This window comes from Sphaerodactylus townsendi, linkage group LG13 (assembly GCF_021028975.2).
Source record: "Sphaerodactylus townsendi isolate TG3544 linkage group LG13, MPM_Stown_v2.3, whole genome shotgun sequence".
Classification (NCBI taxonomy): domain Eukaryota; kingdom Metazoa; phylum Chordata; class Lepidosauria; order Squamata; family Sphaerodactylidae; genus Sphaerodactylus; species Sphaerodactylus townsendi.
In genome coordinates this window covers 50,147,537-50,161,875 of record NC_059437.1, presented here as the reverse complement: position 1 = coordinate 50,161,875, position 14,339 = coordinate 50,147,537, and the positions used below count along the sequence as shown (strand labels likewise).

The window sequence follows — 14,339 nt, the reverse complement described above, 5'->3', positions numbered from 1 at the left end:
CGGAGCTCTCTCAGCCCCACCCACCTCACAGGGTGTTTGTTGTGAAGGGGGATTGTAAGCCCCTTTGAGTCTCCTACAGGAGAGAAAGGGGGGGATATAAATCCAAACTCTTCTTCTTCTTCTGATTATGGGGACACCATCTTTGTTAACTCACAAGTCGGTAGAGACTGCATGAGCTGGCTTTCCATTGGATTTCCATCTGATTAGTGCTCCCTGCCGAGGTTAACCCATTGTATGGTATTGCTCTCCTGTTGATTTGCTCTGCTCTGGTGGGAGGGAGACCAAAAGATAGTTTCAGATCTCTCGCTGTAATTTGTTGCATGTTGTTGTCAGTTTCGCAGAGCTCGATGGCAAAGCCGAGGCCTGGTATGCAGAAGATCTCGGGTTCGGCAGCTGGAATCGCCAATACAAAGATCTCAAAAGACAACAGCTGGTCAGAAAGACGCTTCTCAAGACCCTCTTTATTTATTAGATTTATTATCCCACCCCTTTCTCAGCCAAAGCCGGGCTCAGGGCAGCTGGCCCACATAATTTAAACTGCAATAATTCATAATGAAACTGAAAGCCACTGCACCCTTTCGCACATGCAGAATAATGGTACTTTCAATCCACTTTCAGTGCACTGAAGCTGTGCAGAATAGCAAAATCCACTTGCAAACAGTTGTGAAAGTGGTTTGAAAGTGCATTATTCTGCATGTGCGGAAGGGGCCTTAGAGTAGACTTTACCCTAACGTAATGGCATAAAGCAGCTTCATAAACTCAATAAAGATGAAAACAGAACAGAGAGTTATTCGAGCATGTGCGGAGTATTTTCCCCTTCTTACAGAGCATCCATCCCGGGATCTCTTTCTGACGCCACTCTTTGTATTTTAAAGACTTTCCCAGTCTCGTCTTCCGTCATTTTGCGCCAGAGCTTTGGAACAGGGATTGGATTTTTGATACCAATACTTTATTATGAGATTATAATTTTATACTAATTACCCGGCTGCTCTTTTTACGCAAATTCTGCAGCCGCTTGGTATCTCGCAATTCTGCTGCCATATCGTGCTGTGACTCAAGTTGTTTTTACGCAATGGGTTTTTCCCCCCTCTCCCTGAAAACTGCCTCAATCTGGAGAGGTGTTACAGGAATAAATGGTAAGCAACAATACATCTTGGGGCAGATAACAAACACCAAACACCTCCGGAATGAAATGTTGTGTGAAATGCCACTGATTACCAGTGAGAAATCCATCCATCTACCTGTCTTATCTACTCTCTTTCTCCCTCTCTGGGGAACTTTCCACTTTCCCTCCTGACGTTTTAGAGGATTTAACTGAGTCACAGAAGCCCTGCATGGCTCTGTTTCTTGAGTTTGGCATCTAGATCATTGCTGGTGCTAGCTCTCCCATCTGCACTCAAAACTCCCATTTTGTAAACAGAAGGAGTCTGCAAAGATTCTGGGCCAACCGGATTTTACGAGCCTCTCAGTCAGACGTTTATGGCCCCGGCAATAAAATGCATCCTACTCAATCCCTTTTGACTAACCACCCCATTTCTTTTATGGATCATTCCTTTCTTCTCTTCCCCCCAGCCTCAAAATAAAAGGATTCCAGGAGGCGCCGCAAGGGCTTGACTGGAAACCCACCGTCATCCTTGGCTTCCGGGCACTTAGCTCAGAAACTGGTTTCCAGTGTCTGTTTCAGATCCAGAACATGTGACGTGATGCTGCAGGACACAGAGCATGCACAGAGTGCTTTTTCATGCTGAAAGAGACTCATTTCCAGCAAAGATAGTATTGGTGTATGATATTATTGGTATGTTATCTTGGTATTTTATTGTATCATATTGGTCCATTCCGCACAAAGGAATTAAAATGTCTTGCAGGCAGTACTGTTTGGGCTTTTTTCTTCTGTACGGCATAGGATAAATAAAGCACTGCCAGCCAAAACGGTTCTTTTTCAGCCTTCCTTCACCCTCCGTTAGCTGACTGAAGATTCTCAGTTTCATTTTGTTGCATCTGCCATTTTGCGCTGCAGCGGATTCTCCATCCCTGCCTCCATTTATTGAAGGCTTCGCATGGAGGTTTCCTCCGCTAGCAACTCGTCCGCACACAATTTCACTGTAAAAAGTTCATGAACAAAGTTTGTTTTGCCTGGTGATCCCACGCACTTGCCGCTTTTTCTTTTTTGTTTTGAGGGAGATGTCTTCGTAGCTATGACAACACAATAAGAGAATCGCAGCAGCTTGGAGGGCTGGGGTACCTCTCTTTTAAGAAACAATGCGTAGACCTGGCTGCCACAAAGGCCAGGTCTACCAATTACTTTCAATTGCAGGTAGACCTGATAGCAGAGGAAATCTCCAACTTTAATGAACAAGGCAGGCAGAGACTCTCTGCAGCAGCAAAAAATGGCAGGCACGAGCTGCAGGGAAAACGAAAGTGGAAGCTGGTAAGTCGGACAGGACCCTGCTTTCTGCACAGGTAACGTTGTGAAAGAGACTTGGGGGAAAAGAAACGCTATTTAGCGTTTTCTAAACAAATGCTTTGAGGGGGAAAAATAAAACATTATCAATCAACTCTCTAGATGCAACGTTTAAACTAACTACAATACACAAACGCGTTGCATCAACCGCTTTTATATATGTGCATCACAAACAACAATAAAGTGCATAAATGGTGAAGTTCAGAGCAAAACACAACAAACTGTGCAATTCTTACAACAATACAAATTCTGATGGTTTCAATTGCAGCATTCACTTATCACGCCTTTAGCACGTCTCAGTAATGTCCTCTTCTATCTTTAATTGTCACACAACTTCGTATCCTTCATCCTCAAAGGGACAAAACCTACTGTTCTCAAGAGACTTCGCACAGGCTGCAGTGTGCTGCATCAACGATTCATCCAACTCTTTTTTTTTAGAAAGTGCTCAATAGGGATTAAGGATACGAAGTTGCGTGACAATTAAAGATAGAAGAGGACATTAGTGAGACGGGCTAAAGGCGTGATAAGTGGATGCTGCAATTGAAACCATCAGAATTTGTATTGTTGCAAGAATTGCACAGTTTGTTGTGTTTTGCGCTGAACTTCACCACTTAGGCACTTTATTGTTGCTTGTGATGCACATATATAAAAATAAAACATCCCCAAACGTTAGCTGTGCAGAATCCCAGCAAAAAAACATTTCATATTTCAGCCTCAACATGTTTCATTTCTGTTCTGCGGAAAAGACCGTGGTATTTTGTAAGCTGCCTTGAATAGGACTAAAGAACGGTGGGGTACAATAAATCAATATTAGGTAGCATTTTCAGTGTTCAAGGCAAGTCACAGGCTCCTGGACAAGTCAGAGTGATACCATGCTGAGTGTTACAAAAAAATTGGGGAACCCCCCCCCCCCTCCCCGGGTGAACCTGGACCAGCCATTCTCTCCCATCCTCCCTTTTTGTCATGGGGTAAAACGGATTAGGAAATTCTGCTCAAAGCTCCTTGAAGGAAGGGTGGAATCAACATCCATGTACAACAACCCACTAAGGTAGGCCATTGTTAGCGGGGAGGCTAAAGCTAAGAGAAGGAGGCTTGTCTGAAAAGAGGAATGTTGTTAACTTGTAACAGCAGCAGATTTGAGCCTGGTACCTCCCTAATTGATGCTTACTCTGTGCATTCCGGTATCTTCTATTTCAGAATTGCATCTGAAGGTTTAAGCTCAGGCAGGGTGGGGCCTCCCAATTTGTTTTTCACGGCCAGAGTTCAACCCTAGAAGATAGGACGTAATTAGCACAGGGACAGTGTAGGTAGTGGTTAGAGCACCCAACCAGGAACTGGGGGACCACCATTCTAATCCCCATGCAGAAGAAATAGATCGATGAAAGAAAAAGAAAAGAAGAAGAGTTTGAGTTTATCCCCGGTCTTTCTGTCCTATAAGGAGAGTGGAGGGGGCTTACAAACTCCTTTTCCCTTCCTCTCTCCACAAGAGACAGCTTGTGAGGTAGGTAGAGCTTGGAGTTCGGAGAGAACTGCGACTAGCCCAAGGTCGCCCAGCAGGCTTCATGTATAGGAGCGGGGAAACAAATCCAGTCCACCAGATAAGAGTCTTCCACTCATGGAGAGGAGTGGGGAATCAAACCTGTTTCTCCAGATTAGAGTCCATTGCTCTTCACCACTACATCACACTGGCTCTCTCTTGCTGAAACAAAATATCCTGCTTCTTAAATATTGGCCCAACCTGACAAATATTGGCCCAACCTGACAAATAACAGATTTGGTCATGCAGAAACAGTACCTCGGCGGTATAGCACATTCTTAGCATGAATGGAGAAGCCAGGTCCAAATACTTGCAACGCCAGCTCAACCATTTGAGAGATTCCTCCCTACCCTGAGAACTGTAGCCGGAGCACGTAATATCACATGGGATTGCAAACTCTGGCCCCTTCCGCACACACAGAACAATCCACATTCACTGCACTTTGTAGCTGGATTTGACTGTGCGGAAGAGCAAAACCCACTTGCAAACAATTGCCAAAGCGGATTGAAAGCGCATTATTCTGCCTGTGCGGAAGGGGCCTCTGACTTGGAAATTTCCTGAAGACTGGAAGGGTGGCAGCTGGAAAGGAGGGCTGCTCAGAGGGGATCTGATACCATTTGAGAGTCGGCCCTCTCCTTCCAAAACGTCATTTCCTCGAGCGGAATGGATTACCCCAGTCTGGAGATCAGTAGGAATTCCAGAATTCCCAGACACGCCTGGATTTCAGCTGCTTTAATACCAGGCTAGATGGAACAATGACTCTGGGGACTTCACGGGTACAGGATACGGTTGCCAACCTGCAGGTGGCACCTGGAGATTGCTCACTATTACAATTCATCTCCAGATAACTAAGATAGTTCCCCTGGGCAAAATGGTTTCTTTGGAGGGTGGGTTCTATGGCATGATATCCTACTGAGAAAGGAGTAAGTCTCTTGAGGATTTTGCTGCTATCCTACTAAGTTTGGATTTATATTTCGCCTTTCTCTCCTGTAAGGAGACTCAAAGGAGTTTACAATCTCCTTTCCCTTCCCCCCCCCCCCCAACAACAAACACCCTGTGAGGTGGGTGGGGCTGAGAGAGCTCCGAAGAACCATGACTAGCCCAAGGTCACCCAGCTGGCATGTGTTGGAGTGCACAAGCTAATCTGGTTCACCAGATAAACGTCCACAGTTCAAGCGGCAGAGCGGGGAATCAGCCCCGGTTCTCCAGATTACAGTGCACCTGCTCTTCACCACGATGCCACTGCTGGTCTCAAGGGAGTAACTCCCTTGAGGATTTTGCTGCTAACCTACTAGGTCAGCTATTTGTACTTTGCTACAATATAGGGAAAATAATATTCGGAGTTACAGAGCAAGAATTGCTGGGAAAGAATGTGGGTGTAGCGAACACAAGAAGAATTATGGTGTGTCAGACCCAAAGTTCAGCTCAACCAGCTTCCCTGTCCACACACTGTCCAGCCAAATACCCCCAGGAAGCTCTCAGGCAGAGCATGAAATGAAAAAAAAAAAACCCAACATCCCCACACTGTTGCCTCGCAGCAGTTGGAATTCAGAGGTATACTGCCTTTACACATGGAGGTTCCATTTAGCCACAACAGTTGATAGTTGCCAATAAACCCATGCATCATGAATCCGGCTGATTCGCCTTTTACAATATGGCACCTTCCATGATGATAGTATCAGGCCATGTCTACCTGCAGATAGAAGAGCAAAATTTGAGTTTGGTAGAAGGGAGGTTTGACTCTGGAAAGCTTACACCCTGGGAATGTTGGTGGTCTTCAAAGGGCTGTTGGCTTGAATGTAAATGATGATGATGACGAAGATTGTTTTGTTTCAGATATGCCAGTTATTTGACTAGTTGTTGGCCTTTCATTGCACTTCGAGCCTCACCCAAAGGCCAAGGACGTGTATTCGTGTGAATCCTAGCGGGACTGCCTTTTGCATCTAACGATGATTTTGAAAATGTTTCAAGTGCACCCCTAGTATTTTCAGAATGGTACCCAGGAGCCAATATTATTATTATTATTATTATTATTATTATTATTATTATTATTATTATTATTGTTGTTGTTGTTGTTGTTGTTGTTGTTGTTGTTGTTGTTGTTGTTGTTGTCACAAAACTGCAGCGCAAACATTGAGGTCCAGTGTGGTGTAGAGGTTAAGAGTGACAGGCTAAGAGTCAGGTTCGAATCCCAACTGGTGCCAGGGAAGCACTCTTTGGGTGGCCTTGAGAGTCACTCTGTCCACCAAACCCACCTCACAGGGTTGCTGCAAAGTCAAAAACGGAGAAGAGAATCATGCGTTGGGAAAGGGGGGGAGAGGTATCAATATACAAAATAGGCACCAATAAATAAACAAGGGCAATAAGTGAGTGAAGAGAAGCGCTGCCGCATCAGGCCCCGGGGCCAAATTTCAGGTCTGAGCTTCCGAGTGCGTTGCTGGGACCCAAAGAAGGGGGGGGGGGGGATGTTGACTTTAAAAACGTTTCAGGGTTGTTGGTTTTTTGGGGGAGGGGGAATGCTACTTTTCCTACCTGCTAGGAAAGAACAAGACAGGGGAGGGGGGAGCGCAAGGGGAGGGGGGATTTTGACTTTCAAAACGTTTCAGGGTTTCTTGGGGGGGGGGGGAATCTTTCTACTTTTCCTACCTGCTAGGAAAGAAAAATCCAGGAGAGAGGAGAAAGCGAAAGGGGGGGGGAGACTCCAAGCGGGCCCCTCCGCCATCTCCGCCGGGGGAGGCCGGACCGCGGGGGTCCCGCAGGAGTTGGCGGCGGAGGGGCGCGCTGTCGGGGCGGTAATCGCCGTGTCGGCTGCCCCTTTTCTCATGCAAAGCGGGTGTCGCCGCGGAGGCGGGTCCTGGGCCAGGTCTGGCCCTCCGCATGTGCCTGGGGGCGGGGGCGTTTTCTGACTCCCCCCCTCCCCAAAAAAGTCCTGGGCTGCGGAACCGCCCCCTAAAAGCCAAGAAGCAGCCTCCGCGGGGGCCCCGGCGAGACGGGCCAGGGCGCACAGGCGCTTTTACGCACGGCGCTCCTCCCGCTCCAGACCCAGTTTGGGGAAAGCAGACGCAGCGACGGTCGGTGTAAGGGATCGCAGGCGGCGGGGAAAGGAAGGAGAGCGGCTCCCTTTGGCTCCCCCCCCACCCACCCACCCAGCGCCAGTCCTTCGGAGGTCGCCTCCTGCGCTCTGCAAGCGGAGGAAGCCCCCCCCCCCCAGCTGCCCGCAAACGTTTGGAGCGGAGAAGGGGGGTCGTCCGAGGTGCAGAGCAGAGATCTGAGCCGGAGGGGAGACCCCGGCCCACCTTCCCCAACCCGCGCTCCCCCCGAGGGCTGGAGGCGCGGCCGACTTCGGGCTGTGCAACTTTGCAAGTCGGAGCAGAGGAGACGGAGGACCCCTCGCGGAGGAAGACCCCGGTGGAGTAAGTTTGCCCGAAGATGGCCCGGGTGTGTTAGGGCGAGGGGGTCCCGCTTCCCAGCCGCCCCTTGCCTTGACTCCCGCCTAGGGGGGACGCTGCCCAAGATGGACTTTCGCAGCCCGCTGGCCCCTCTGCCGCGCCGACAGGCAGAGCCCCAACAGGGCATGTTTCTGGGCCAGGAGGGGCTCTGCTATACTCCTGGCGCCCCCTGTCGTGCGGATCGGGTGTGACCCCATTTGGGGGCGATGGTGGCCGCGGGAAGGCTGATCTGACCCCTGCCCCCTCGGCGGCTTGCTTGGGGCCACCTTCGTCCACGTGGTGGGTCACTTTGGGGCCACCATGAGCCACCCCAGGCGGACCCTGGGGCTCCTCCTGCAGCTGGCGTGCTCCTGCTTCGCCATCAGCTCCATGGACATCGACCGGCCCGGGGATGGGCGCTGCCAGCCCATCGAGATCCCCATGTGCAAGGACATCGGCTACAACATGACCCGCATGCCCAACCTGATGGGGCACGAGGAGCAGCGCGAGGCGGCCATCCAGCTGCACGAGTTCGCCCCCCTGGTCGAGTACGGCTGCCACGGGCACCTCAAGTTCTTCCTCTGCTCCCTCTACGCCCCCATGTGCACCGAGCAGGTCTCCACCCCGATCCCGGCCTGCCGGGTCATGTGCGAGCAGGCCCGCCTGAAGTGCTCGCCCATCATGGAGCAGTTCACCTTCAAGTGGCCCGATTCTCTGGACTGCAACAAGCTGCCCAACAAGAACGACCCCAACTACCTGTGCATGGAAGCCCCCAACAACGGGTCCGAAGAGCCCCCACGGGGCTCCAGCATGCTGCCCCCCATGTTCCGGCCCCACAGGCCCCAGAGCGCCGGCCACGACCTGCAGCCGCCCAGGGACGGCCTGGGGCGGGCCGCTTGCGAGAACCCGGGCAAGTTCCACCACGTGGAGAAGAGCGCTTCTTGCGCCCCGCTGTGCGCGCCCGGGGTGGACGTCTACTGGAGCCGAGAGGACAAGCGGTTCGCCGTCATCTGGATCACGGTCTGGTCCGTCCTGTGCTTCTTCTCCAGCGCTTTCACTGTCCTCACGTTCCTGATCGACCCGCAGCGCTTCAAGTACCCCGAGAGGCCCATCATCTTCCTCTCCATGTGCTACTGCGTCTACTCGGTGGGCTACATCATCCGCCTCTTCTCGGGGGCCGAGAGCATCGCCTGCGACCGAGACAGCGGCCAGCTGTACGTCATCCAGGAAGGCTTGGAGAGCACCGGCTGCACGCTGGTCTTCCTGGTCCTGTATTATTTTGGGATGGCCAGCTCCTTGTGGTGGGTGATCTTGACTTTGACGTGGTTTCTGGCGGCGGGGAAGAAATGGGGCCACGAGGCCATCGAGGCCAACAGCAGCTACTTCCACTTGGCTGCGTGGGCCGTCCCGGCCGTGAAGACCATCATCATCCTGGTGATGCGCAGGGTGGCGGGGGATGAGCTGACGGGTCTGTGCTACGTGGGGAGCATGGATGTGAATGCGCTGACCTGGTTTGTGCTCGTCCCCTTGGCTTGCTATCTGGTCATAGGGACCTCCTTCATCCTGTCTGGCTTTGTGGCCCTTTTCCACATCAGGAGGGTGATGAAAACCGGTGGGGAGAACACGGACAAGCTGGAGAAGCTCATGGTGAGGATCGGGGTCTTCTCGGTCCTGTACACGGTGCCGGCCACGTGCGTCATCGCTTGTTATTTCTACGAGAGGCTGAACATGGATTACTGGAAGGTCTTGGCCGTCCAGCAGAAGTGTAAGGTGAACAACCAGACGAAACATCTGGACTGCGCCATGAGCGACTCTATCCCGGCCATAGAGATTTTCATGGTCAAGGTGTTCATGCTGCTGGTGGTGGGCATCACTAGCGGCATGTGGATTTGGACCTCGAAAACTCTCCAGTCCTGGCAGGGCGTGTGCAGTCGCAGGCTAAAGAAGCGGACGCGGAGGAAACCCGCCAGCGTGATCGCAAGCAGCGGACTCTACAAAAAGCCCCAACACCTGCCCAAAGCGCACCACGCAAAATACGAGTCGCCTCTGCAGCCCCCCACCTGCGTGTGAGCAGAATGTGCCATTTAACTGTGTAATTCGCGTAGAGAAACTCATCCGTGCTTGCCATAGCGGTCAGAACTAAAGAGAATAATATTAATTAATTAATTAATTGCGTGGGGTTTTTTTTTTAAAAAAATGCAAATTTGGTCAGAAAACCTGAATTGACCATTGAGAGGAGAAAACGGAGACTCTGAACTTTGAAATCTGGAGCTTACAAACAGAAGGTTTCACTTAGGGAAGAGTTGTCGGGGTGGCAAGAGATACGGTCAATAAAAGGTCTCCCTTTTTCGGTACTAATTTGTTTTAAGGTGATTTTTCAGCCCCTTGCGTTAAAAACGGTGTGTAATATTTTTGGGTGTGAGTAAAGATGGTTTGGCATTAGCTTTCCAGGTTTTAGTGAGAATGTCCAGAGCATTTTTTAAAAAAAGATCTCGAAAGAAAGAGATTTCGAGTCCTTTTCAGGAAGTTTAGCCTTTGAGAGAGGCGTAGGATCAATGCAGGGAAACTCTTTCTGTTCTGATGTACAAAACCTTTTACAAAACATTCTGAACGTAGGTACAATCCACACGGCTAACTTAATATATTGATCCTTGAAAGAAAAAAAAAAGGGGGGGGGGAGTTTCCTCTGTTGCTCCAAACTTGCAAAATGTAAAAATAAGGTGCAATACACTTTTCCCTTTTCTTCCCTTCCCACAACATGAAACGAAGGGGTTTGTCGACCCTTTGACAAAAGAAGGCCGGGGGTTTGGTCCTCAGAAAAGCCTCCAGTGTTACATTTTGTGGCTTTTTAATGGAAATCAGACACGTTTGGACTGATTTGTGGAAAAAGAAAAGGGGGGGGAGGGGACCCCTTGAAAAGAATCCAAAGGGGGCTTATTGACTCTTTTGATTGTTAAACAAATTCTGGGGATGAATAGATCAAGAAGCACTCCATTTTATTTTCCTTTTTTTTGCAGAGGAAAACTTTGTTCCGACAACGGGATACTCTTTCTGTGCAGGGAAGGTGCTAAGTTACTTGTGCGTGTTGGCGTGTGAAAAAGAGAGAGGATACACGAGTGTATATATAAATATATATAAATATACATATATATATATATTTGTAATATACAACTATTTTTCATGCCCTGTTATTTTTATTTTGAAAAATTAATAATAATAAACGATGGCCTTTAGTTTGCTGGTTGCATGAGAGTGTCGGCCTTCCCTCATGATGGAGTTTGTAGCTAGTAAAACTCAACTTTGCAAATGTTCTTTTAAGCACTAAGGGGCTCTTCAAAGGGACCATATGGTCTAAGCTTCTTCTGAGGAACAATTGATTTCCCGCGCACACACAAAACAGAATAACTTGGTTTTCTAGTCATCCCAGGGATAAGATCTGCGAGGAGCCCAGTTTTGGGAAGAGGCATATGTTGTGCCGTGAACTCAGCAACTGCGCAGAAAAATAACCCCAGTGTTGTTAGAGGAATGAATTCCAGGGTCGGTCCAAAGAAGTCGGTGGCTCCTTATGCATGTCTGCACAGAGGCAGATAATTTCCCCCCAAAAGCACTTTGCTCGTCTTCACATACAGCCAACAGGGAATCCTGAATGCATTCTGGACAATTTTTTTAAAAAAGATAATGGGTGAAAACCCAGCGCCTTGGCCAGATGTTATTTGTCCCAGGATCCTTTGAACATCATGGCCCCTTCTGCACGTGCAGAATAATGCACTTTCAATCTACTTTCAGTGCACTTTGCAGCTGTGCGAAATAGCAAAATCCACTTGCAAACAGATGTGAAAGTGGATTGAAAGTGCATTATTCTGCATGTGTGAAAGGGGCATCTGTGTAGACGCACCAGCAGACTGAATGCTGTTGAAGGGCACCTCTGTTTGCATTTGTCCCATATCACTTTTATCTCAACCTTTCTCACTCTAAATGGTATTCCATTTTTTCGCCATCCCCCTGCGTTAATGTAAGCTGAGGGACAGAGTGACGGGCCTTGGCGCTCTCAGTGAGCTTGTCGGCTGAAGATGGATCTCCTCTGACTGTCTTAACACTCATACAGACTATTCCAGGCCTACCTTGCAGGGCTGTGGTGAGGATAAAAAGATCCATGCCAGCCTGATTTCTTTTGGGAAACGGTGAGGGAAACAAGTGTAAAGCAGTCCAATTTCTAAGGCCTGCTGGGAGCATATCAGGACGAGAAGGAGAGTTTTGTGTCACGGCACTCACTAAAAAAAAAGAACAGGGCTTGACAGGGCAAGAAGGGATTTGGTTGAGGCGGCCCACTTTGGCTGGAAGGAAGCAGAAAGCGTTTTGTGAGCCTTAGGGGCGCTTTTCAGGGGTTCAGTTTCCTCAAAATATGGGGCCCACTGAAAGAACAGAACAGAGTTCTAAATATCTGAATAGTGGCTGATCCTATCAGTTCTGGGAAGCTAAGCAGGGTTGGCTCTGGGTTAGGGCTGCCAGCTCTTGGTTGGCCAGTTCCGGGAGATGTTGGGAATGGAGTCTAGGGAGGACGGGGTCTGGAAAGGAGAGGCTCCTCAGTGGGGTGTAATGCTATAGAATCCAACGTGGTGTAGTGGTTAAGAGCAGGTGGATTCTAATCTGGAGAACTGGGTTTGATTCCCCACTCCTCCCCCTGAGTGGCAGAGGCTTATCTGGTGAACCAGATGTGTTTCCGCACTCCTACATTCCTGCTGGGTGACCTTGGGCTAGTCACAGTTCTCTCAGAACTCTCTCAGCCCCACCTACCTCACCAGGTGTCTGTTGTGGGGAGAGGAAGGGAAAGGAGCTTGTAATTCTTCTTGAGTCTCCTTACAGGAGAGAAAAACTCTTCTTCTCCAAAAAGCAACCATTTTCTCAGGTGGGGGGAGATCGTGGTCATTTGGAGAGCAGCTGAACTATGCAGAGGCAGGTAATGGCAAACCATCTCTGTTCACCTTGTCTTGAAAACCTTACAGGGTTGCGTGGCTTAATGACACTTTCTGCCACCATATATAAGTAAGATTCATGTGCAGTTGCATCTCACAGACCTGGTTCAGGGTACCAGGATACCTGACGAAGAAAGCTTTGACTCTCTAAACCACAGGTGTCAAACTCGCGCCCCTCCAGATGTTATGGACTACAGTTCCCATCATCCCCTGCCAGCTGGCAGGGGATGATGGGAACTGTAGTCCATAACATCTGGAGGGCCGTGAATTTGACACCTGTGCTTTAAACCTTACTCGCCAAAATTTGGTGAGTCTTTAATGTGCTACCAAATCAACGCTGGCTCTTTCACTGAGAACCAACCTGGCTGCCCACTTGGTAGGATCTCCTGCTGCAGGTGTGTCTTGAAGCTGTGGTGTTCCACCTTTCCAGACCTGGGAATCTACTGGGACCATGGCAAAGAACTGATAGGAAGCCTTTTTTTTTTTAAAAAAAAGGAGGGGAGTTGAACTATGATTGTGTTGCCTGTGGCCCGAACCTTGACCGGAGCAGCCCCAGAGAGGCAGGAAACACAGGTGGAGCACCAGGTAGATACTGCAGTGAAGAACAAGGAGTGGGGCAGAGCTGTGGGGCAGTCCTGTCCGTTAATTTATTTGCTTCACCGTTCTGCTGGTCTTCAAATGCAGATACAGACAGAGGCAGGAGATGCAGCATGTGCATCGTAAGTGTGGTCAAGTCACTTCAAATTCAACATCTTCCAAAACGTCCTCTTCTTAACAGCATGGCTCAGGTCTGGCAAACAGGCTCATTGTGGCTTCTTTTATAGAGTCAACCTGTCTTGTGTTTGATATTTTGCAGGGGTGTTGTTTAAAAACTGATTGATAACTAGGTTATCCATTGAGAGCCAGCGTGGTGTAGTGGTTAAGAGCAGGTGGATTCTAATCTGGAGAACCGGGTTTGATTCCCCCCTCTTCCACTTGAGTGGCAGAGACTTATCTGGTGAACCAGATGTGTTTCTGCATCCCTATATTCCTGATGGGTGACCTCGGACTAGTCACAGTTCTCTTGGAACTCTCTCAGCCCCACCGACCTCACAAGGTGTCTGTTGTGGGGAGAGGAAGGGAAAGGAGCTTGTAGGCCACCTTGAGTCTCCTTACAGGAGAGAAAAACAGGGTATGAATTAAAACTCTTCTTCTTTTCCTGCTGCCTTCAACTTCTGGCATTATTGTCTTTTCCATTGACTCTGGTCTTCTTCACACGATGTGGCCAAAGTACGATAGCCTCAGTGTTGTCATTTTAACGTCTAGGGACAGTTCAGGAGACACAGCACTTTGGTCCTAAAGACAGCATTAAAATGTCTACTTCCTGTAGCCAGAAAGTGGGGTTCTGCCACCCACCTTTGGGGGTTCAAGAACACTGTTGCAAGGGGAGAAAGAGGCATGTTTAATTGTGTAGGAACCAAGCAGGGGAGGCTCTAAGTAACAAGGGATTTGGCTGAGGGAGATTTGGATGAATACAGAGGCCGTGTGTTTAAGATATCAGACAAGGGCTGCAGAGATGTGGGTTCAAATCCCTCTTCTACATATTTTATTTTATTCCCTTAGTATTCCACCTTTCTCTTCAGTAGGGACTCAAAGCAGCTGACGTATTCCTCTCCTCCTTTTTATTCTCCCAACAACCCTGCGAGGTAGGTTAGGAAGAGAGGGTATGATTGGCCCCAAATCATCACCAAGGATGCTTCCATGAAAGAATGAGGATTTGAGCCTGGGTCTCCTAGATTATACTGCGATGCTCTAACCACAGTGCTACACTGACTCTCTGGGCAATTACGTAGATCAGCTGATCTTGGGCTAGTCTTCCTGTTTAACCTTCTTTGCGGGGTCACTGTACAGATAAAAGGGGGAGACGAAACACGTATAGACCATCACAAGCCCCTTAGAGC

The 14,339-nt window shown here is 49.1% G+C and overlaps 1 protein-coding gene across 1 annotated transcript; it reads left to right on the top strand.

Moving 5' to 3' along the window:
* The first annotated feature begins 7,737 nt into the window (after nt 1-7,737).
* On the top strand, nt 7,738-9,780 carry FZD10 (frizzled class receptor 10). The gene has a single exon (XM_048514830.1). The coding sequence runs from the start codon at nt 7,748-7,750 to the stop codon at nt 9,494-9,496; it is 1,749 nt and encodes a 582-aa protein (XP_048370787.1). The 5' UTR covers nt 7,738-7,747; the 3' UTR covers nt 9,497-9,780.
* The last annotated feature ends 4,559 nt before the right edge of the window (nt 9,781-14,339 follow it).

Coding starts and splice junctions, on each gene's coding strand:
- FZD10 (XM_048514830.1), top strand. CDS start 7,748: ATGAGCCACCCCAGGCGGACCCTGGGGCTCCTCCTGCAGCTGGCGTGC.